Here is a 25,760-nt window from a genome sequence, read left to right as displayed (position 1 = left end):
TATCTGTGAATGAGTTTAAATAAATAAACTCCAAACTTCTGATTCTTCTTGCTTTTTGTTTCTCAAGATGAGTAAGCCAACAAAAAAATTTGTTTATCAGTATCATGTGAGCCTTTTCCAGCACCTGTAAATGCATTGTGAGTTCTTCTATGGTACCCTCTACCCTCTTCTATGGTACCCTCTACCCTCTACCCTGCTATGGTACCATCCTACACCACAATATAAGACCACTCAGCATGTTAGAGCCATTGTGGATATATCTGCTAAGTTTACTACTTAATCACATCCAAGTGAATCCATGAGTACCCCTTTGTCTCTGTGAGTGATTCTCTGTAAATGAGGAGATCTATTGCTCCTCATATTTTTATTGCTTTTTTTCCTGCTCTATCTTCACATTCAAGTTAACTTTCTCATCTCTTAATATTGCTTTTGGTATTGCCATCTCTGCCACCAACTCAAATTATCTCCTTAACACCCCAAAACATAAAATGACTACTTTTTCAGCTTTGAAAATAGAGCTGAGAATGTAGAATGTTATAAAACTGGAGCTTACAATAACCAGTGGTCACATCATATATGAATATGATGGAGTAAAAAAGGAAATATCAGATGTGATAGCAAATATGATGGCTAAGAAAATGGTTTTCTCATTGTTAGGAAGTGGTATCATTTCATGTTAGGAGAAAGATGAAAGCCTGTAACAGAATTAATACTCACGTTGAAGCCACCAGTGAATCAATCTGCTAATGAAAAAAAAAGATAATGCAATACTGCCCTCATCCATAAAAAAACTCTCCCTGAAGAAAGATGAAGTAAAATACATTTTTCTGAAAACCTTGTAACCCTCAAATTTCAGTCTTCCAAAATAACACATTGTCATGATTAAGGAGGAAAAGAGAATGAGTAGAAATCAATGCCAGGGAATAAGAGCCATCATGTAAATGTTGAGAGCCACACAGTATCACTTAATTTTGCTGTATCTAGTCTGTGATATTGAGAAAAACACAGATGAACTGAGATTAAATTTCTGCTAGCAAAACCAACTGTATATTTACTGATTCAAGGCAAAAGAATGTCAAATGAAGTTTAAAGTGAGTCCAGCTATGACCCAAATCACAGAGCACTGGTAAGAGAAAGACTTGTTATGATACAGAGTTAATAAAGTACATCACCAATACAGACTAAATGAAATAAATATAATGTAGCCTTTTTGAAAAACAGCTTTTCTAGGAACAGGCAATATATTTTATTTGATCAACTGGCCCAGCTGGAAAACCATAACAGCTATATCTCCTTATTTATTAAGACAATACCTCTTGTTATAAATCTTGCTTATCTTATATACTGAAATCGTTAATCTGTTGAAATAGCAAAACTAGCAAATGTAAAAAGCACAACATATAGACAACAAGTCAAAGTTTAAAACAGGAGGAATTTAAAAAGGTTACTTTATGAAAGGTTGAAGTTGTGATGACATCAGAAACAAAGTAAAGAGAACTAAAGAAGATGTAAGAATTTCACAGAATAAAAGAAGTGTTTATGAACCATCACCCAAATTAGTTTCAATATCATAATAATAGAATATTCTGAGTTGGAAGGCACCCCCAAGAATCATTGGGTCCAGCTCTTAAGGGAAAGGCCCATAAAGGGATCGAACCTACAACCTTGGTGTTAATTAGCACCATGCTCTGACCAACTGACTTAATAACTTCTCTGTTCTCTTGGCCTGTGACTGTGGCTCTTCTAAGAGATTCTTGTGATACTTTATTTGCAAGGGCCTTTCTCTTGCTTTGATCTTATCAGTGATCAGTGGTTATCCCCCTCTCTTCCAAACAAAACTGACAATTTTTCTTGGTGGAAGATGCTGCTCGCCTTTAGATTTATGAGATTCAGACCTGAGATATTCAAAGATGTATAAAGTGGTGGATAGTTAATTCTTACTCAACTTTTTTCAATTTTCCCACATCTTGAGAAAGCAACCATTACCAAATAAAATTATCTTCAAAATTTACCTGACTATGACCAGAAATTCATGGCTTGGTTCAATGTACTTCACTGACTTGTGCTGGTTAGCCATCTCTTTTTGAATTTATAGTACCCTCTTTTCTAGTCAGTTTTAATATCCTCTAAGGTTATAATGTATGATTACATACATTGGAACCTATTAGATAAAAAGGAACCCATATTGTATGATTTTTGTCATGGATACTCCCTTAAAACAAGAAACGAGCGGCTTTGGCTTTTCTACTGCTGTGTTTCAAAGCTTAGTGCTGTTAGAACTGTGAACCACCCTTATCCTCAGGAAAAATCAGTGCCAGTCTCTCAGCTCAGGTGGCCTGCATGGGTCTGGTTTAATTTTTGAGGCAATTATCTGTAAAGAAGAAGGGAGGACTTTTCTTTCTTTTGAGATGAAACCTCACCATCTCTCTTGCAGGCCAGGTATGGGCATATAGGAAAAGGGATTCTGACCACTTAAACTCCTAATTTATCTGCAAGCCTGTCAGGTCTGTCAAACAGGTTGAGTTATCCATGGTATCAGGGAAGCTGTGGGTCTAGATGTCTCAAATGGAACTGTTCATTGCTCACTGAATTCCCAGATTCCTTTTCAGCATATAATACAGACAGTTTACAGCCCAGTGTAGAGCTTGACTAATCCTCTGCCCCCCTTGTCTCAGCACACCCCTTCATTATGGGGGCACATCATTTGGTCCAGGCTTACGCCTCCCACACCAAAGGCAGCAGCTCTTACAAGACAGAGCTCTTAGATATGATTTGCTGACTGGGAAATTACCACTCAGGCAGCAGTAACAACGAAATGGATGTTACTTAACCTGAGACCCAGACATTAGGATAACCTATCTGCATGACAGTTAAGGTTTGGGAGAGACAGCATTTACACAGAAGAATGGGAGTCTGAAAACTTTCTTCTCCAGCTCCACAAACTAAAACAGACACAAGGCTGCTGCCACTCAGAAATGAAGAAGTAAGAGTATTGCTACTGGAAGTGGAAAATGGATTTGTAAAGAGGTTTCATTTTAATGGAGCAGCTGGATGAAAGGTACGGACAGGAATGGGCACCACTTAGGCCTGTATGTGATGTTGAGTGGAAAGCTCAAGAGAGCAACACTGGATGCTGGAGTAAGATTGATTTAACAATAGATGCAATTTAAGTGAAAAGGCTAAGGTGCTGGCAACTGGGGGTTGGGATAGCATCCATTTAAAGACAGATTTAATTTAAACAGAAAGGCCAAGGAGGTGGAAGGTGGAGACTAAAACAAAATCAATATTAAGTTAGGTTAGTAGAAACTTAAATCAAATGAGCCAGTTAAAAAAAAAAGGCATACTGAGTATTTGGGAGTAGGGAAGCAATGCATGGATCTAAGAAGTATTGAGGAACTCTCCATTTAATGATACAATCCCTAAAATCAGAATTATTATTCCACTTTAATGAGAATATTATTTATTAAAGTAATAAAAAATATGTTAAGGGAAGGTATAACCTCTAGTTTAAAAAAATCTGCATGATTACAAGTATATTCCTAATTGAGGAAAATTCTCTTCTATCACAAAATCACAGACTTGTTGGGGTTGGAAGTGATCTCTGAAGACTGCTAAAGCAGGTTCATCTACAGAAGGTTGCAATTGGTGAATAGCTAAAGGAAGAGACTCCATGACCTTTCTGGGCAGCTTGTCCCAGTGCCCTGCCTCCCTTAAAGTAAAGACTTTTTTTTCCTCTTTGTATTCTACTGCAGTTGCTTGTGTTTGACTTTGTATCCACTACCATTGAGAAGAGTCTGGCCCCATCCTCTTTAATCTGCCCTTAAGATATCTGTGAGCATTGCTATGTTGTCCTCTCATTCGTCTCTTCTGCAGACTGAAAAGGCCCAGCTCCTGAAGCCTTTCCTCATAAGAGAGATGCTCCAGTTCCCTAATGATCTTTGTAACCCTCTGCTAGCAGTACCTTTTCTTTCTTGTCCTGAGGAGCCCAGAACTGCACACAGCACTCTGGATGAAGCCTCCCCAGGGCTGAGGGGCAGGATCATCTCCCTCTCCCTGCTGGCAATGCCCGATCTAATGCAGCCCAGGACACCATTTGTCTTCTTGGCCACTGGGGAATTGCAGGCTCATGGACAGATATTGTTCACCAGGACCCCCAGGTCCTTCTCTGCAGAGCTGCTTTCTGGCAGGTTGGCCCTCAGCCTGTGCTGGTGCAGAGGGTTATTCTTCCTCCAGTGCAGGACACTGCATTTGCTCTGGTTGAATTTGTACATAGTTGCACAAATGTGTGAATATATATATATTTTTTTTCTATAAGTGATATGGCATATAATATTCATAGAATCACCGAATCATAGTATAATTTGGTTTAGAAGAAATCTTTAAAGGCCTTCTAGTCCAGTCCCCCTGAACTGAGCAGGGACATATTCACCTAGGTCAGACTGCTGACCTTCAGTTTTGTTTCCAGTGATGGGGCACCTGGCACTTCTCTGCACAACCTCTTCCAGTGTTTCACCATAATCATTGTAAAAAAATTCTTCCATATATCTAGTCTGAATGTTCCAAATCAATGGTAGAAATGCTTAACACTGATTGTATTTGTAAAACAGAAACTGATCAGGTAATAGTAAACTAGCCTTTAAAAACCCTCTAGCTATCAGTCTGGAAATCAATTCAAAGTTAAGGGGAGTCTGTATACACAGGAGTTTGAACCAAAATATTCCACTGCATACCCATCCATATGCATATACATATCCACCTACATACATATATACATATATATGCATGTACATGTTTACCAAAACAGGTGAAATTGTCTCCTGATGATATAATACTGCTCTGACGCATATTTCTGTTCAGAAAACTGTGTCAGTGCTTTCTGAAAATAGTACATCAAATCCATTTTGCTTTCCTTACTGATATTTCTTCACACTTTACCTGTGCTCCTGAAGTCTCATTTAAATGACTACATATAAATATATGCGCATATTTCTGCAGTCAGAATCCAGAACTGTGGATGGAAGCTAGTGATTCCATCTCTGCACCTTTTGGCAGCTGAACGCTCATACAACCCATTGGTGTAACAGAGATTTTTAAACTTTCCTGAAATCTTCCTCAACTTTTTACCAAAAAAAAAAAAAATTATTGGAGAATTATTGAAGAACTCCAGCTTGATCAAAATGACCAAGTATCATTTCAATGTAGGAAGCAGAGGAGAATTTGCCTCACCCACTGAGCCATCTGTAGTGCCAGATACATCTGGCTCTGGGCACTTGGGATTTCCTCACCCACAAAAGAGCATTTCAAAACTGTACTGTGAGTTAATCGCTACTACTGTGACCTAATAATATTCTGGAGAATATCCAATATTATTTTTTGCTAAAGTGATGGAGGTGATTCTTTTCTACTGAATTTCAGGAAGAAATTTCTGACTTGTGCTTGAGGGAGAAATTGTGGGAATGCACTGGAAGTACTCTTACTATTTGAGTGATTTATACCCCTTCTTCATGAAAAATCAATGAGCTGCTGGCTTGCATAGAAATGGTGTCTTGAATATTATCTCCATACCTATTCAAGCAACTCAACATTAAGAAATTAATTCTGTACTGAAGATAGACTAAAATATTTTACTGAAGTGGTTTAGAAATTCAAGGGGATTTCCTCAAGTTATTTGAGTCACACCTCAGAGTAAGCTATGTTCAACCCATGAAAAATTGGAATTAGCTTACACTTCATTTAGATGATGCCATTTCCTCATGCCTTGTCTGCACCCTGTCTGGACAAACCTTACATGATGCATTCCACATGAAACATATGGTACTTTCAAACAGGTAACTTCTTCTGCTGCTAGAAATACCCCACAGTTAAGATCTCCCTTTCCATATACTGTGCACCATCTAGTATTTAAAGACAATCTCTTAGGACAGTGTTCTGTAACGGTCAATGGAGAATACAATTGGAAATGAAGAAAATTTTCTACATTTTCCTAGGGTAATGTAAAAGCAGACAGTTGCATGAGTATATATATATATATGTATATATTAGTTTTGCTTTCCTGTAACAGATTATTCATCCATGGTTTTTAAGCAGAAAAAAAATAAGGGGGGGGGTCAAAAGTGCCTTTGCTGCACTTTTTTGCCAATAACCTATCTAGAATCAAGATTTCTTTTCCTAGTATTTATATTTATATTGTTTAATTGCTTTTATTTTACACCACCTCAAAGATTGTACCCTTGGTTGTGTGCATTATATCTATGCATATGTTTCCATAGGAACTAGAACAAATGCTTTCTCAGGCAATGTCTGATAACTGAATGTTAAAAATAAAAAATAAAAAAAATTGAAAGAGTATGTAGAGGTAATTTAAACAGTGTAACATCCCTGCAGTATTTCTTCCTTTATTAAAGGCTTCAGAATTCATTGTGTTAGTTTAGTGTAAGAATGAGCATACATTTTCAGGTAATTCACACACTAAGGCTGACGATAAATAAAGAGGACACCAATAGGACTGTAAGACCATACAATGTTGTTAAAACATGAAGTGTTGTCAGAGCAGAGGTTTATCCTTTATGTTTCTACTGCAGGAGGAAGTGGAGTCAGGTATAAGCAGGGTAGTAAACAGATGAGTCTGTATCTAATCAACAAACTCCAGCTGGACAGACCTCTAGAGTCTACAGAAACTGGAACTTGACATTTGTCTCCATTAAATGTCTGGTGGGGCTGTCTTGGGCCACAGCTGAACTGAGGAAGCTCCCTGGATACGCCTGGTGACATTCATGGTCACACCACAACCTCTCCTTCAGCTCACAGTAGGCATCTGCAAGATGATGACAGAGCTGCTAGCAGGGAATGAGCCACCCTGAAATGTGGGCAGTGCAAGGAGCAGCAGGAGCCACCTGTGGCATTGGCTGGGCTCCTCAGCTTTCCAGACGCCACAGACCACCTTTGAGGACAGGTATGTTGGACACCTCATCTCTTCAGGAGGCCATATTTTATTTTTAGAAAACTGTTCAGTTGAACTACAGAATACATCTAGTTATGAACCCACGATGATTCTATGCCTAGTAATATGTATACCTGGCAGAAATACTTGATTCTGTTGTTTTCCCAAAACAGGGGAATCAAAATTCTGGCGTTTTGGGTTTCTTGTCCAGATGAACAGAAAGATGCAAACTGCTTTCAAGCCTTTCAAAAATATTGGTAAGTCACTCCCGTTTTCCAGGAATGCTAAAGTCAGGAGAATGCTGTCTAAGTGGCAGCTTAAAGTGCTGCTTCACTGCCAAGCAATAAACCTTATTATCATTTTAAAAGCCTGCATCAGGCGCACTCATCAACTGGTCAGGAACATTTTGTTTCAAGTCATTATGGTTTAAGGGTGAGAGCGGTGAGTGCTAAAGACCAGCAATGACCTGTGCTGCTGTTAGACAGGTTTCAGTAAGCCTCTTTTTCAAGGAGGTCATTTAGGACAGTTGTTGACTGTGGATGTTTGATTCTTGTACTGCACAACAGAGGAGTAGTGCAGAATCCTCCTTCTTGGTGATCCTTGACATTAAACATTTTATCACAAAAATTCTCTTCTCAGAAGGTAAATGGACCCAACTGCAGGTACAATTGCAATGAATGTAAATATAGTAGTGGTTGGTTCCCAAAAACTCCTTAATTAAGGAAACTTAGATACTCATATACAAAGGTAATAAAATATTTTTAATATGAGCTATTGTTAGCTAGTTCTTCATTCACTTTACAAAAAAACACAGCATATTTATAAGAAATTTATCACTGTGTAACCATAAATATTAAATTAAATGCGATATAAATTTGTTTCTCTCTTGTTTGATTGCTGAACAACAGATGTTCAATGGTGTGTATGAATGTAATGCCATATGACAGATAAGGCAATGCAGTAGTTTTTCAGAGGAAATAATAATGTATCTTGCTTTACTTAATATCTTTCTAATGATAGCATATGGAGGGTCATATTGGTACCACAATATGGGGAAACTTGTCATTTGTAAAAACAAATTCATCTTCCTCTCTGTTCTAAAAGTACAGCTGAGCTCTGAACACAATTAGCATAAAGCACAGACAAAAAAATTCCTTTTCCTCTTTACTAATTTTGTCCTTGTGTTTTCATTTAGGGGATAAATCTTCATGGTGAATGGAAGCTCTTTATTTTTGCCCATGCACAAAAGAGGTTTAAGTTTCATTGAATTGGTTGGTTTGCATTTCAGCCTCATTTTTACAAAAAGGCTGAAATCACAACTGGAGTTTGTGGCAAATCTTCCCCTCTGATTTCACTGTTATTTCCTTATGCATTTGCTTACAAATCAGTTTCCACTCCACAAAATCCACTATAGTACAGAACTATCACTTCTGACATGTGTCAGTGTCACATTTATGAACTAGTATTTAGCAGCAATAGTGCTTTCAACTATTTCTCAAGAAAGTCCAGAAACTATTTAGAAATTTATTCATGATTTTAGTAATGTATTTTGCCTAGTCTCCAGACTCCACTGAATTAAAACAGTAACTCTGACAAGGTGGAAATCAGTTTCTGAGTTCATTTTTAGAAGAAAATGATTCACAAACAGGATAGTGACAGGATTTTATGATCACAGATTTCACATATTCCACTCCTTCAAAAGGGCTTATAGAGATTGATAGATCTACAAAGAAAGAAATGAAAAAATGAAGGGAAGAGATATAAATAGACTTTTTCATTAGGATGAATGATGGAAGGTATTAACCCCACTACCCTAGTGTGCCTTTTACATGTCTGTTTTTTCATTCCTTTTGACCTCCTACCATCTTCCTTCTAAGTAAAAGTTAACTACAGTATGAAACGTAGGTAAGGTGAGCAATAGCTGGAAATAAATGTTTCCTCAAGCATTATTACTGTTCAGAAAAGTGTCCATCAGCTGAAATGTCAGGCTCAAAATCCATTTAAGCACTGCACAGAGGCTAAACAGGCAGCTATTATTAATTTTTAAGTCTGCCTGATGGGTTTTAGACCAAGAACTGGGGTTAACTCAATGCAGTGAATATTGCAGAGTATATTTAATTAGGGAGACTTTGACACTCAGATGGCTGAGGATTTATTCTGTGCAAACTACTGCCAAAGTATGACGGAATAGCTGCATCCACCTAAGAAAAAGACCTGCTGCATCATGTTAAAATGCATAAAATTCGTCTCAGCTGGAGGTTTTTGGACTTTTATCCTAATGTAAACACTGTCTATTTTCAATCTGTTTTGAAGCACCACTGTGCTTACATCTAGAATAATTTTCTTTTCATTATGCTGCAAGTTAGCAATGTGAATTTTTCCAGAATAAGTCCTGTTCTTCTCAGCTAATTATCAAACCAAACCATTTTCTCACTGTGCCTTAAACAGACGTTTTTTTATTCAAAATATATCTGTGGGATTCCTATGAAGGGGTTAACATTTGTCTACAATGTATTTATCTATAAGCACAGAGAGCTCTAAAACACAAAAGGGCACTAAGGCACAAAGTGAGATATTAAAGGGCTGTTTATTTGCTTTTGATCCAATTCAGAACCTTAGAAGGCAATAAAAAAGTAGCAAATCAGAAATTACTTCTTTCCAATGTTGCCAAATCTCCTAGATGCATCTTTCCACTTCTTTGCTTCTCTTTTTCCTTCCTTTGTATACCACTCTTGTCCCTGCCCCAGGTCATTCTTTGTCAACCAAAAAAACCCCCTATTTACACAAGAGTATAGAAAATCAAATATAAAGATACAAGTGAAATGGGAAATTTGTCCATTCCTAACAAAGGACATTACTTGTAACAGAAGAACAAATTGTCATCAGCAATTCTGAAAGACAAGCAGAAATTAAATGCAGACCCTTGAGTCACTTGAGAAGAATGGGAACTGGGTTAGTTTCAACATACTGGATCACCTTAGCACTTGATGTGTTTTATTGGTTGATAAATATGTTACCTGCTCTCCATTCCCAGTGATTTAAATTTCCATCTGTATCGTATGGCTCAAAACCCTCAAAAGACAATTAGGCGGGCTTACCATCAGAGGAAAATTAATCAGCCCCCATCTCTTCTGAAATAGAAACATTTTCAAAGTGAACAGGGCCCTTACCTTGCCAAAAAACCCCTCTCACAAGGCCTTGAGTACGTAAACCACATGCTCTGTAGCACATGACTGCAGTTTCTTTGCTGGGAGTTTTGTCATTCACACATGCCTAAAACAGGGTGTGTGAAGCACACTATAAAAGGCTAAACAAACCCTACAGTAATATAACATACTTGTATAAAAAGGGAACAGTCTGTCTGTCCAGGTACAGATGCATCTGTGTGTGCATGTGCACACACTATTATTCTTCAAAGGCACTGTAGTTCTTGTCCTCCTCCTCCTCAGCCTGCACCCCTAACACCTGATGTAGCCTCCCTGTTCCAGGCATGTAGATAGTAACTGTTTCATGGACAGAGCTTCCAGCTATCCCTGTCCTGGCTACTGCCATCATCACAGCGATATGGAAAGGAGCAGTGTCTGGATTTCACTGAGCAAAGACTGTGTTTATACATCCCAAACTGTACAGCCAGTGTGCTGCTGTGCCATCTGCTGATAGCCTGACTTGCCAGTTCCTGCCTAACTGGTAGTTTCCAGCTTTCCCAAGAAGCATTTTCTGGGCTGTTGCTCCTCGAGCCCTACATTTTATGTTTCTTCTCCAAGTGTTCACATTTCTCCTTTACAGCACCCATCTCTATCCAGGCTCCTTTTGCCTTTCCACATGTGCACATCATGCTTATGGCTCCTAACCACTCAATTTTATCTGAGAATCTCTTTGATATATTTTCTTCCTAATAAAAACCTTTAAATGAAAGTGTTAAAATAGATTTGATACTAATTAAAGTTGCATTATAGCAGAGAACTGAGCATTGTACCATTTGCAGCAATGGAAAAATACTTTGTTTATAGTCCTTCACACTGTTTTCAATGAAGCATTCTGCTTTTCCATCACAGATATGAATTACTTAAATTATGTTTTCAGTAAGATTTTCCAGGCATTATCAAATACTTTCCTACAAACTAAATTAATTTTTCCTATGATATTCACCCACTAGACCTATTCTGTGAAGAAACAAAATAACTGTGTAAAAATTTATGAATAAGAGTTTATAAATAAATATTTAGTTGCATGTTATTTATCCTATAACCATAAAATACTATTGACATCCATTCTTTTTTTCCCCTAGAGAGAGCTATTTTACTGTTTACCTCTTTATAAATGAGAGGAAGTAATTTAAATGATCACTCATTGTCCCTTTTTTAAGTTGTTCTTGTATTTCCTCCTCTGTTCATCCAATATTTTTCCATTCTCTCTACTGCTTTTACCAATGACTATCCCAGTCACGTGAGTATGGTAACATCCTCAGGCAATTCTCACAATCACTTCTCACAGAGCATCCTACCAAAATGATCAGCATATTCACATTTTTTCCAATACCCTCTTAATGACTTTTGAGAAATACTTTCTTAAGGTATGCACATTTTCAAAGTTTTGGAATAATATGAGTTTGTATATAAGGGTTTCATTGACAAAAGGAAGTTAAGACTATGGGGTCAGCATTTTAAATGCATGGTCTAGGTATCTGTAACGACAGATCAGGTTTACCTACTTACTGATCAGAGTGATACTACACACTGTAAATGGCTTGATCTGTCTTCTCCATTAATTTTACTGCTGATAAAGCTGTTATTTGGAAAAACAGATTTACAGGCTTCAGGAGCTTTGATTCAAATGCAAATGCACATACATAAAGACACACATATATATCTATATGTATGCAATATGGATCACATAATTTTTATCACCATGACTTACTCATGTAAGAGATTCACAAATTTCTATGAAGAAGTCCAGAAAGTGCAATCCCACCTCGATAACTTGTTAAATAAGTTATCCTTATATATCCTTATATATGTAAGCTATCCTTATCCTAAATAAGTATGTCCTTAAGCATAATTGAGTGTGTACATGAATGCAAGATTCTGCCTTTTTCCAAACTTTGTTCTTTGCCTTGGTAGTTCAATGCAAAACTAAGTCTCAGCCCAGGTACCTTGGCTCCAGAGCTGGTGAGGTGTGTATCAGTACTTACAGCTGTCCTCCTCCTCCATGAAAATACTGATCACGTAACAGGCGTACACGAATCCAATCAGCTGTGTGAAAAAAGAGTAAAATCCATCATTAGAACACATTGAACACTTACAAAGATTTTACTGCAATGTTATATACAGGTATCACAGCTAAATTCTAAAGGTATTCTATTCCCTGCATTTACAAATTTCAGTGCAAATGGTCACAACAGCTAAATGAATTTCCTCTCTTTTGCTGACGTTGTACAACATATATTTTTTATACAAATATGCATTTTATAGCTTAAAATATTTTCCTGGTCCTATTCGCATCAGTATTGATGAATACTGCTATTGAGTAATACTGGTGGAAAACATCCACCTGATATTCAGCTATTATTTTTATTTCTTTGTTCTTCAATATCTCTGTTCTCACATGGCTTTTCCCACATGAATGTGGCCCCCCTATGCACTTCATATGCTTACTAAAATGCAAAAACATTTATTTACTGCTACAGAATTCAGTCATAGTAACACTTCTACATCCACAAGAGATGTCTTTTGGTGCTGCATAAAGTGTCCCAGTGAAGAACTGCTAGGCAGAATTTTAAATCGATAAGTGGGTTGTCATGATGCAGCTGAACAGTAAAACTGGGTTATGATTCACTGACATCAGGAAACACCTTATCAGTAATTCATGTTAACTCTGCAGGAAATGAACAGTAGTATCATTTCCCCAAAGAACAACAAAAGTCAAACTATGCCATCATTTTAATAGCAGGCACCCATGAAAACATCCTCTTTAAGCCAGATCTGTGTCACTTGTGCCACCAAGGGGAAGGGATTAAGATCTTTAGGATAAAGAAATAGAAATTCCACTCTCTCCTTATCCATATCAACAAAATGTTTTCTTATGACCATGACCAAAGATGAAGAAAATTCCACTGGGTAAGGAAAGCTACTAAACTGCATGGCCAGACATGTCCAATCTTGAGAAAATATTGTTTGTGCAGCTGTACACAATTCATGCCATCTAAAAGCCTTGAAAAGACTCTTCATGGGAGATTTCAAGAATAGCCCAGAGATTAGTTTTAAGAACACTCATTTTTCTCTGGTCCATTCAAAAAATCTAATTAAAACAGTTATTCTAAGGATGTCACGGATCAACCATCTGAGAAAGAGGTAATTTAATAGTATCTAGACAGGTATAAGCTCCTTCAGAAGCAGAGAAATCATTCCAACCTGCTTTCTGGTTGGGCTGCGTTAGGAGCTTTACAAGCAGCTCCAAAAGCCTCTCTGCAGACAAAAAGCTTGTCCACACAAGGGAATTCAAGGAAGTTAAGATGAATTAACTAAAGCTGTGAAATCAATGCACATAAGATAAAGTACATTAAATCCCTGTGTGGCCTTTCCCATTCAGAAATAAAGTGGCCCTAGTTCACTGCAGCTTAATCCTTCTCCGAGGGATTAATCTTCCCATGGAGAATTTAAGCTACAGTATGCTGAAGCTGAGCTACTTGTGAATGAGGGCTGTCACAGCTCTGTGGCACAGTCCTGTCAGAGCTTCCTCTCCAGGGCACTAACCTCACTGGTGTTTTGACAAAGTGACTTTAATCCAACTTTCCTCTCATTCTGGGCAGACTATAGTATCAGAAGTTTCCCTGACTGCTTTTTTTTTGTGTCCAGTTTGCTGCATGGCATTGCCACAGCCTCTCTCAGGTGAACAGCACTTTGCTGCACTGATGCTCTGAGGCAGCTAAATGCAATCCAGCTCCGGAAGAGGTGCTGGCTTGGGATGGATCCATGCCTGAGCTGCCCATCCCCATGTGCCTGGTGGCATGGAGGCTGTAGCAGGATGGCACCCACAGACACAGCAGGGTTGGCTGGGTCACTGTGTGCTCACTTCATCTGAAAATTGTGTGGGTGATTAGGAGCAGTCCATCTCCTGCTGTTAATGACAACAGGATCTTACAGTTCTGCTGCCAGCACATCCAGGGCCAACACTGGCTTAAACACTCCTTGACAGATGAAGCACATTTTTCCCCTAAACTTCATAGTTTAGAGCATCTTTCAGGCATGACAGCTAAAACAATACAATATAAAGGCTTCCAAGAGATCAAAAGACAAATCACACCTGAGATGCAGTGCTTGTGCCACCAGAAGGTTACATACAATTTAAAAAATACTGCATTAGCCCCATGGAAAAACCAGAACACAGGTGATTTTTCATAACATGATGTCACCTGTTTATTTACAATGTTTTCTGATCATCATTTGTGTTGTGCAATTTGACAACATAGGTCACCTGGGTTTGTTTCTTTTTCCTAAACATGACTAAAATATTTTGAAGAGTAAAACTGCTGAACAAATGATGAACATGATAGAACTGAACTGCAGTAGAGGCTGTGGGTTAAGTGTTTGTGAAGGGAGTTCAAATATAACAATTATTTACTCTTTTCCCATAATGTATTTTTTTCTTATTTGTAGTATACTGTATTAAATTAACTTAATAAATGCAATTACTTCTTAATATGTACATGTGTACTCTATATCCACGCATATTATATAAAACATATCTTTGTCAATGCTTCCAGCTGATTTCTCAAATGTCTAGGATGTTGGACAAATGGATAAAACACAGCAAGACTTCCACTCTAACAAGTAATAGATTACCTGACAGAGAGAAAGTAATAGGGAAAAGTGCTCCAAAAAGTCTTTTAAAAAATGTGGGTCATGACAACCCTGAGTTTTAACAGACTTTCAGTAGACTTGTTCTTTCAGTAGACCTTCTCCTTAATCTTTTCCCACTCTCTTCAACAGAAAAACACACTTTGCCTATTCTATGGCATTCCTGCAAAATCAGCAGCCTTTCTCTACTTCTCAGAAATATATTTCTTTACATTCCTCAGCATTAAAAATCACTGCTAGCTGTTGTATTTATGATGTATATTTGTTTAAAACACAACATTTCCCCCATCTCTTTAGATATTAATACCAGGAGAAATAAAATATATATATATATATCCACCCTCTTTCAATTTAATGTTCTTTTCAAGGGGAAAAAAAGAGGAGGCCATAACCCTCCATAACGCCACAATATCTTTCCATAGTTAACTCTGAGAATGCATGTTTCTGAATGAAAAAAGTAACAAGGAGAAAAAAGAGCCCTTTAGCATCAATTGTCAGGTATTGCTGCCTGGGGGGTCAGCAATGCTTGGCTTGTAACTAACAACTGGTAGTTACAGTTTATAGCACCATTAATAAGAAGTGATAAAGTGAGAATACACCCTTTGACAGATGAGGCCTGTTTCCAGGTCCTTAAACAGAGCCTTAAACAGCCACCACTGTGTGAATATTTTTGTAAATGAATTAATTAAAATCTCTTATTTTGCGTTATTGATAGGACATGCTAATAAAATATTTATTCCAACAAATTACTTTTGGTATCTTGATTAACACAGCTGCTGTTTAATTAATAATGTTATGCTCATGTGAACCCATCTAGCCATCATGTTAATTGCCAATCTTACTATTGGAAATGTTGTCTATTGGCCTGGCACCAAGTGATAGACTTAAATGTCTGTTCCCTGATAACTAAAGCAAATATGATGTACATGAGCTGGAAGATTCTTATTTTGGTCATCTTGAGTTTCAGCAGCCATTCAAAAGACCAGTGAAGTGGTTGGAACAGGATGTCCAAAGCATCAAAGCTCACTAGCACCTGAAAGTATAAATAGGAGCCTCTGGCTTGATCCAGAGAGAAATATAGATGGCCAGGAGGTCTTGTCTTGACAGCACTGAGTTCAAGGCATGAAAACCTTCTGGGATCCCTGCACTGTACAAGACTGTCTGTCTTACCTGGAGAGCCCAGTCCAGTTAAGTGTCTCAGAAGATACCTGTCAGTGTTGTTCTGCAGAAAAACAGGTGGGAAATTGTGGGTAGAGGCTGCTCTCCCCAGCCTTCATCCATCTATGCAGTGGTTAGGGTATACACCTTTCTCTAGAGAGACTAAGCAATACATAAAATACTCATCTATTCCAGGGAATCACAGAATGGTTTTGGTTGGAAGGGACTTTAAATCTCTTCCGGTTCAACCTCCCTGCCGTGGGCATGAACATCTTTCAGGTTTTTCAAATTTCATCCAACCTGTCCTTGAACGCTTTCAGCTATGGGGCATCCTCAATCGCTCTTGGCAACCTGTTCAAGTGCCTTACCATCCTCACTGTAAAAAATACCTTCCTTATGTTCAATCTTGATCTATGTTCTTTCAAAACTCTTACCCTCTTCCCTCTCACCACAGACCATGGTAAAAAGCCTCTGTCCATCTTTCTTATAAGCCTCCTTTATAAATTCAAAGGCCAAAATGAAGTTTAAGTAGCCCCAACTCTCTCATGGCCCTCCAAGTGAAGTATCATGAAAGCAGAGTACAGGGGAAGAATCACCTCGCTTGACCTGCTGGCTACAATTCTGGTGATGCAGCCAAGGGTACAATCGGCTTTCTGGACTGCAAGTGCACTTTGCTGATTCCTGTTGAGTTTGTCATCCAACACGATCCCCAAGTTCTTCTCAGCAGGGCTCCTTCCATGCCATTCATGCCTCAGCCTGTACTGGTATTACACATTGCCCTGAGGTAGGTGCAAGATCTTGCATGCAGCCTTCTTGAACTTCATGTGGCTCACATGGGCCCATTCCTTAAGCCTGCCAAAGCCCCTCTGGGTGGCATCTCTTCCCTCAAGCCCATCAACAGCACCACTCAGCTTGGTGCCATCAGCAAACCCGCTGAAGGGCAGGCAATACTGCTACGTCAGTAATGAAGCAATGAAATAACACTGGTCCCACTATGGGCCCCAGAGTGATACCACTTGTTTTTGAACATTGAGCCATAATTCTTTGGACATGACCATAGAGCATTTTTACACCCATCAGAATTTTCCTACCAGAAACCTTTCTTCAACGACTAGCTGATAAGTGTTGCTGAATTCTCCAAGTCACAGTGAAGGATAGGCTCAGGATGTGAGAAACAGTTGTCACACAGGCTGTAAGTTGGCAGAGACTTCAGTGTGGAGTCCACAAAGGGATTTCTTATTAGTGGAACATGGGTACTTTGATACGGTGCTATTATCAAAGCCTTTGATGCATTATTTATTTTCTGCTGATATCCTTAGGTAGAAATAAAATAGTAGTAGTCTCTGTTATTTTTCTCCCATGCAGGCAGCAGAGTCTCAAGAGAACCTTAATGCTTTAGCCTAACTAAAATCTCCAGGCTTAAGCTGTGGACATCTGCATGAAATGTAAATACCTAGTTTAATAGGAGTGAAATTAGATTATATAATTGTCCATCATTAAACTGAGAGAAACTATTAAAACATGTAAGAAATTAAAAAACAAATCATTTGAGCAAATATATGCTGTGAGATATAACTGCTTTAATAAATGGATATTACTAGAATATCCTATTAAAAAAAGAATCAAACTGAGTGAAAAAATGTATGTTTACTTGCTAATTAATATATTTTAATAGTTACTACTTAATGTGGATTAACCTTTCCTTAGGAAAGCAAGGACAAATGCAAAATAAAACTGGAGTGATGATTTAAATCAAGGCTGTTTTCTGCAGACTGAAATATTTTTTATTAAAATTGATGGTTTGGTTAACTTTGATTTAAATCTTCCTTCTTTGCTTTGTCATCATCAGTTGTGGCCTTTAAATGTGCTATCACAGTATGCGATTTCTTTCCTATCAGCTTCACATACTGCAGTTCCACTGGTTCAAAGTAGATATGTGAGCCTTCCCTAAGTATTTAAGATTACATAAAGCAGTGTCCTGGGCTATCAGGTTAATCTTCAAGGTAAGGTGTACAAAAGGTCACTCACCACTGTTAAGCAACTTTACAGAGTTTTTTTAGAGACCTTGTTGCAACAACATGGAACCGTGCACACAAACAAAATAAATGTACAATACTCCTGGCTCCAAGAGGATGTAGGTAAACTAGGTTTGGAAGATTTCTCCAATCAAAATGGAAACTGTTTCACACTCTTCCTCGTACACATCCAGTCCAACCAGATTGTCATCGCACTGAATACGGCTTTTTTTTGACTTCTTTTTTGCTGATAAGAGCTGAAAATCATTATTTCTTATTTATCTCTGGGGTTCCTCAAAACTATACCTTGACAAATGCAATTCCTTTTTTTCTGCAAGACCCTTCACTATTACCCAATTTCCCACAAAGACTGAGGAAGTATCAAAGGAGAAGAAACTTTTAAAACCAACTCTTTATGCACAAAAAATTTGTAGGATACAAAGCTTGACAAGATGTCTTAAATTTAGCTTATAAAATGGAAACTGTGCAGCAAGAGTGAATTTACTGAGCAAAAAGGTAACATCGCATTAAATTACAAAGCATCCTGACTATTACTGTCTCCTGATTAGCATTTTCAGAAGAGCTAACAACTACTGAGGAAAAGCTGAAACACGAGTAGTTAATCTTCTTAGCTACCTACTTGGCACTAACACTTTTATTACTCTGCAGAGAGGACTGTAAAGCCTTTTTCCTCCATTAAAGACTAGGATAGTGCTAAATCAGAATGGGAGATACATAAGGGAAACAGGATATTATCCCAGTATCTGTGTGTATACACGATTCAGCAAGATAGAAATATGACTAAGATTATGAGGCACAAAGAAATCAGAACTCTACATATTTCAAGACAATGGCAAAGAAAAAAGATCCAGAGTAACAGCAGAATATAGCTGGACCATAATAATAACCATTTCCTACTATAGCATATAGTTATCCAATTATATGACTCTATACAATTATGCCCTCTATCTGCTTGATTATTAACATTTTACTAGAAACATATTGTAAAACTGTATCATTATAGATAATTTCAAAACTGAATGCAATTTTTTGAATTAAAGAACAGAAAGTCCCACAGAACAGAAAGTCTCTGCATTTTCCAGAATTATATGATGAAATGCAATACATTTTATACTGGTAGCAGGGGGAGGCTCAACTTGAAAGTACTTAGAAATCTAAAACCATTAAAGCACACAAACAAACTGGAAAAATGTCTAGAAAACATAGCAGGAAAAGGTAGCAGCAATAGACGAAGTACCCTATGCTGTCTGATTTTTTTTTTCCCCTCTCCTTCATCTTCCTAAAATCCATTTGATTTGAGTTGAATAAAATTCAGGCTGTGGGACTATTGTCTGCCAATTTAATCAGCACGGCACAGAGCCAGTCTGGTCCAACTGTGCCATTTGCAGCTGTAGTGGAGAGTTCTCAGAGTCTACAACTCTGATAGCCCTAAATGTCCTAAGGACTCTAAAAATGAGTGACAGGAGCTTGAGCATACTTTTTCTATATATTTACTGTGGAGAAACAACTGAGTATATACCAAAATATCTATTCTAAAAATACATAGAGGTTTTTTTATGTTGCATATTGGCTAATTCTGCAGAAGACAATTCCTCTTGCATACCATCTAGCTAGCACTGGGAGCTCAGCAGCATGCTGGAAAAGACTACTACACCTGTTAGCTACTGTGCTTTTTTAAGTTCTACCCTGTATTTGCTGTTCTCAAGTCCTTGTTCCCACTGTGTCTCTATAGCTTTAAATTAAAAATTGTATTGGCAATCCCACACCAAGATCAGAAACTTTGTTGCCTGCACTTGGTCTGGGAATTTATTTCTCTAGCAGCATAAATATATTCTGTAACCTAGTTAGCCAACATGACTTTACCAATTAAGAGGGAGGACTGATGTGTTGTGTTGCCAAGATGTGTCCCAGCTTTGTTAGGGCTGGGAGCAAGAAGGGAAAACTAAGTGCGTTCTCTCTCCCCTCTTGCTCTTTAGCGTAGCTATGGGTTATTATCCCTCCTTTGTTTTTGTTCCAGGTCCTTAGAAATGATATTTTGTGTTCTGAGACCTGAAAGATGGAGGATTTTGAACAACCTGTGTAATCCAATCTTGTGTGTGATTCTGTAAGTCACAGGATTTCACCTAGGTACTCTGTTAACACTATGATAGTGGCAGAGCACCCTCACAGACTACATTGGGGTGCTCCAAGATGAGTTATGGCCACTGAGTTATCACTCAGAAGTGATCTGAGAAACTTTGTCTTTTACTCAGAGAAGAGATCAGAAATAAACCCCAAGCAATAATTCTTATCTATTTGGTCTATTGTGTGATAGAGATCTAAATTTCCTATTTGGAATGAGAAAGAAGTCTCAATATGTAAAAGCACTGAACATAGTGTTTAAACATGGATGGTCAGAATAGTGTTTTATCTTGAAATATATTAATTGTTTGTTAATGGTACAACTGCATACAGTGAAGGTCAAAAGTGTAAAATAAAGCAAACCTTAAATGTTGAAAGTTTAAGAGCAAAACAATGAAAAATGAAGGTGATGAGGGTGGTAAGAAGGAAGAGAAAGGAGATCTACATCTGAACAGACTCTTAACCACAATCACCAAATAAGAACTGGATAAACAAGTGAGACTTTAGATCTAGCTTTTCTACAGTGCATAAAGAAAATAAAAGTCATCCTAAGAACAGGGTCAAAGTTCTCATATTTAATTCAATGACTAATTAGTTTGTCAGCTGAATAACAGGAACTGAGAAAACCCTTTACATCTTATTTTACAATAAGCAAGCAAAAAGATGACCTTCCTTCATTTCTGCCAAACTGACTTTGTGTTATTTGTTTTATATTTTCTAAATATCTGCTTGTATTTGCTTTCACCTTTACTCATCAGTGTTAAGGATAATTTCAGAGCTACTTGAAGATTACACCATATTTCACATCTTTTGATATAAAAAAGAATTTCAGGTTTGATGGTGTCTTGTAACCCGAAGTATTTTCTAAAGTAATCATCAGGTAATGACATTACCTCCACCTAAGCCCCACGTACCCCTTTGGAAGCTGGTAATGAAATCAGAAGAAAGAATGAAAGAAATATCTGCCTGTGACTAAAGCCAATATAAATCTCTCCGGCATGTGACAAGGTACTTGGGAAGGTTTTTCTGAATCCCAGGGAAACCGATTATGCATGCAGGGGGTACAAAAGCAAACTGCTTTCAGAACAGCAGAATACTGCAAATCTTGGCCATTTTTTATGCTAATACTCCTTTTAAAATTCTTTCACTGCTTCTACTGCAATTATGGAAGATGTTCTTTGTTGATAGAATGCCAAAAGATATTTTTTCCCTCCTTATTAGATCTGAAGGCACATAATGAGAGTATTATTTCCACTTACTTCTTACAACAGACATAAGAGAATGTATTTTAATTCCAACAATGTATTGAAATCTGCAAGAATGACTTCTTTTCTACTAAGTAACTTCTTTCCCTTCATGCACAATGTAAATAACACATGCATGAAACAATTACATTACCACAAGGCAGTACACATTTAAAGACAAACAAACTGTGACATGGAAATAAAAATATCTTATTCAAGATTTCAGTGAATTATGAGTCTGATCCCCACTATTATCTAAGCACCTTTACAGATATATCTTAAATACCTAAGTAATATTAGCTAAGACTGAACAAGATACTATTCTGGCTCCTGTTAATCTATAAAGATGGCTTAAAATTCATATAAAAATTTGCAAAACTTTCAGTAACAAGAGCTATGCCACAGCAGTAATTCAAGGGAGGTGATTCTCTTCCTCTGTTCTTGCAAGACCCCACCTGAACGTGCTGTGTCCAGCTCTAGGGCCCCCAACATAAGAAGGACATGGATCTGCTGGAGTGAAGCCAGAGGAGGCCACAAGAGTGTAGAAATTCATATAAGGCAGCATGAATGAGCACAGGTTGTCTGAAAACTTTTCTTATAATCTGGTTTGCAGGGCAGGGTGGAAAAGCAGCATACAGTATTTCTCTCTCTGGGTATCAAATCCAAAATATTTTTGGATGTTGCGTAGTTCAGTGTTCTTTTTCTATTATTATTTTGTTTAATATATGCAAGGCAGATCACACCAAAAAAAACCCTTCTATGTCCACCAGACTTCCACTTTTTTTTTTGCCTTTTTGGGTGTGTTTGCTGAAATACTACAGTGATGAACAAGCAGATGACAGAATAGGTCATATTGATGACCAGTATGATGATCTTTTTTGATCATCCTTTTGTTTTTACTAATCGAATTTCATCTAATAGCATATTTAGTAGATTATCTACCCCACGTGTGCTTTTGCTTCTGTATGAATATGCCATATTTAAACCCCAGAACAAATGATTCAATTTTGAGCCACAACTGAACTGGAGTTTTTTGTCTTTGGAAGGAACAATACTATAATTAGAAACGTGGCAGAATTTATGTGCTTGGCAGCTAATATAGCAGTCTCTTCACTCAGCACAAACTGTAATTATTCAATATGAGGATATGGGGACAAACATGACAGAATGGTGTAGGATGAAAGATGGTGGAAGGGGAAAGCCATGTCCTTGTTTGATCCTTCCCCACTGCAGTTCTCACTATGGATAACATCGTTAAATTCGTTCAAGCTGCTACTTGAATGTAGAGGAAGTACTAAAACAAACACACACACACAAACACACATCCTTATAATCCTTTGTGGAGTGGTCTGCTGTGATATGTGAGAAACAAGAATACCATAAAAGCTGCAATGTTATCAGTTTGCTCAGGTATTCCCAGTTAAACTGTGTGCTAAAAGGCTTTTGTGCTGGATTCCCACTGGGGAGAAAAGCTATCAAGAATTGCAGTGAAGCTTTGCTTTCTATCAGTGCCTAATGAATTTCCAAAGCTGCTTCTCCTGTCATGTCTGACCCACTGTGATCTCTTAAATCACATCTCTGGCACAGTTTATTTGCTTGCACTAGGTGGTCCCTGTATATATGATGTGGCTTCATGTCCTATTCACTCCCATTTCTAACCAGCAGCACTGCACCCCACTGCTCCCTTTACCTTTATCTGGGTCTGATGCTGCAGCCTGAAACCCAGGGTGCATCCAGAAGGAGCATTTCCTTCCCAAGGTATCTAAGCTCAAGCAGCATGTGCATACACAAGCTGCACTGGAGCCATTCTAGAAAGGACTTTTCTCCCACTATCAGTACAAACCCCCCACAAGCATGCCTTCATGGCAGGTGTGTGTGTCCCCACAGGTTGGGTGTATGGGAGGCATTTTCTTGTCTTGCCCCAGAGCCAAGTGTCAAGATGTTATAGCCCATGGGAGGTAGATTTGGCCCTACTAAGCTAAGGCAAGGCAAGGCAAGGCTAAGCTACTGCCTTGAGGCTACTCCTGTAAAGAAATGCAAAAACAGCAAGAGAGTCGGCACCTGGCAAAAATAACTGCTCATTTGCTGACAGAGAGTATGTCCATGCTTCACCTGGAAGTGTCTTTGGAGTACCTGGCTCTGGCTCATCTAGGCTGAGCTTCTGGTTACAGCAGGTAGTTTCTTTCTGGGAAACAAGCTCAGATTCAATTTAAGACAGAGGTGATGGCACTTATGGTCATGTTCTGGCATGAAGAGAGATTCTGAATTACCCAGCCTGAAGGAGATTATGTCAGGCAGAGACAATGTTAACCTCCTTCTCCTTCATCTTGCATCCAGAACAGGGATTTCTTTGGCAAGAAATCTTCCCCTGTACATGAGGGACATTAGATCATCGAGAGCATGTTCTTAGTCCTTGGAGGAAACCTTAGTATACAGGGGGGAAGCTGAAGGTATCACCAACACATGCACCTTTGGAGAGCTGGAATGTTTCTAGAGTTCCTGCGCTCTTGGACAGGGTGTTTGAACTCTCTTTTCTCCCTTTCAGATACAAATAAGTTCAAGCCTACTAAAACATGCTGTGCAGCTCAGATTAGCTGAATAAATACCTGGCAGGTTAAACTTTATGTCACTCTTTCCCCTGCTGAAACAATTCCCCCATAGTGTGAGCAGAAGTAGAGCTGGCTCATTTAAAGGTAGGTCTACTTTAATGGTAGCTCTCACAGTTCTTTGAAATGTTAACTTTTACAAAAGCCAGTTTAGACCAAAAGGAAAACAAAAGAGAGGCAGTCTGGCTTCCATAATAAGCAAATTGGCAGAAATTGTAGTTAATCAATACGACAATGGGGATAAACGTGACAGAATGGTGTAGAATGAAAAATAATGGAAAGAAAAAGCCATCTCCCATATTAAAGCCCTTTTGGGGATAATTCAATTGATACAGAACACTTACACCTCCAGAAATTTCTTTGACCAGATCCCTAACCACAGCTTCTCAGTAATTACATGCTGTCATGGAATAAAAACTGTTCATCTCTTAATATCATAGATGAGAATAGAATAGGACTGGGCTATTTCAAATGGAAGGGACCCACAGTGATCATCTAATCCAAGTGCCTGACCATTTCACTTCTGACCAAAGGCTAAAGCATTTTGCTGGGGCATTGTCCAAATGCTTTTTACACACTGACAGATTTGGGGCACTGACCGCTTCTCTAGGGAGCCTGTTCCAGTGTTACACTACTTTCATAGTCAAGAAATGCTTCCTAATGTTAAGTCTGACCCTTCCCCACTGCAGCTTTGAACCATTCCCATATGTCCCATAACAGGATATCAAAACTGAAGAAAACATCAGCAGTTGCCTGAGCACATGCCCTCCTCAGAAAGCTGAAGAGAGTAATGAGGTCACTCCTCAGCCTTCTTCTATCCAAACAAGCTCAATGCCCTTTGCCACTCCTCACAGGACATCTTCCAACCCTCTCACCAGCTTTGCTAGCCTCCTCTGGGTGCATCCAAAGACCTTCCACATCCTTCTTAAACTGCCCAAAACTGCCCACAGCACCCCAGATGGGACCACAAAGACGCAAAACACAGTCGTATAATCACCTCTTTCGACTGGCTGGTGATGCTGTATTTGATGCACCCAAAGGTGGAGTTTGCCCTCCTGGCTGCCAGGGCAAACTGCTGACTCTTCCTGAGCCTGCTGCCAAACCAAAACCAGCACCCCAAAAAGTGTAAGGATGCATAAACCATGTAGAATTTACATGATGCAGCAAAGCAAAACAGAAGTCCACTGAAAAATGTTGTAGATGGATCTCATGGCACTGAGTGACTGGGTGATAAAATTAGAGCTGAAGTTCTGCGTCAATAAATCCAAAGTAATGCATATAAGGAAAACCAGCTGTAACTACACATATACAGTAACAGGCTCTAAATTTGATATTAGCTCTCAGGAAACTTGTGAATAGTTCATTATAAACCTCAGCTCAGTGCTCAGCGGCAGTCAGGAAAGAGAATCAAATAGTCAAAAAGCAATAGAAAAGAAAGTAGAATACATCATTATGGCACCATACAAATCCCTTGTGTCCTGCATCCTCAATGCTACACACAGTTCTTTCTCCTTATTTCAGAAAGGAAGTAGTTGAATCAGAACACATTACAGAGAAATGTGAGAGAATTACAGAGAAAGCCGTCAAAGATAATCAAAGATATGTGTGGGTTTAGAAAAGGGAGAGATTAGAAAAATTCACCTTTGGAAAGGAGACAATTAATGATAGAATCATAGAAAAAATAAAATCATGAATGGCTTGGAAATTATAAATATAAAATAATGAATCTCGCTTTTCATTATATAAGGACAATAGAAAATTGAACCAAATTATCAGATCACAGAAAGGTGCTGCCTTTC

General features: G+C 38.3%; 1 protein-coding gene and 1 long non-coding RNA gene across 2 annotated transcripts in view; both read right to left on the bottom strand.

The window, feature by feature from the left end:
* Positions 1–25,760, bottom strand: part of LOC136369142 (uncharacterized) — a 301,131-nt gene that overhangs the window by 47,055 nt on the left and 228,316 nt on the right. The window lies entirely within an intron of this gene.
* Positions 1–25,760, bottom strand: part of NKAIN3 (sodium/potassium transporting ATPase interacting 3) — a 260,645-nt gene that overhangs the window by 12,778 nt on the left and 222,107 nt on the right. The window contains exon 5 of the mRNA XM_066341042.1: positions 12,132–12,192. Coding sequence (XP_066197139.1) covers positions 12,132–12,192 — 61 coding nt within the window. The remainder of the gene's footprint in view (positions 1–12,131; positions 12,193–25,760) is intronic.

The sequence above is a fragment of the Sylvia atricapilla genome, chromosome 1 (assembly GCF_009819655.1).
Source record: "Sylvia atricapilla isolate bSylAtr1 chromosome 1, bSylAtr1.pri, whole genome shotgun sequence".
NCBI classification, from domain to species: Eukaryota; Metazoa; Chordata; class Aves; order Passeriformes; family Sylviidae; genus Sylvia; species Sylvia atricapilla.
Note: the sequence above shows the minus strand (reverse complement) of the source record. Positions and strands in the feature narration are given on the sequence as shown.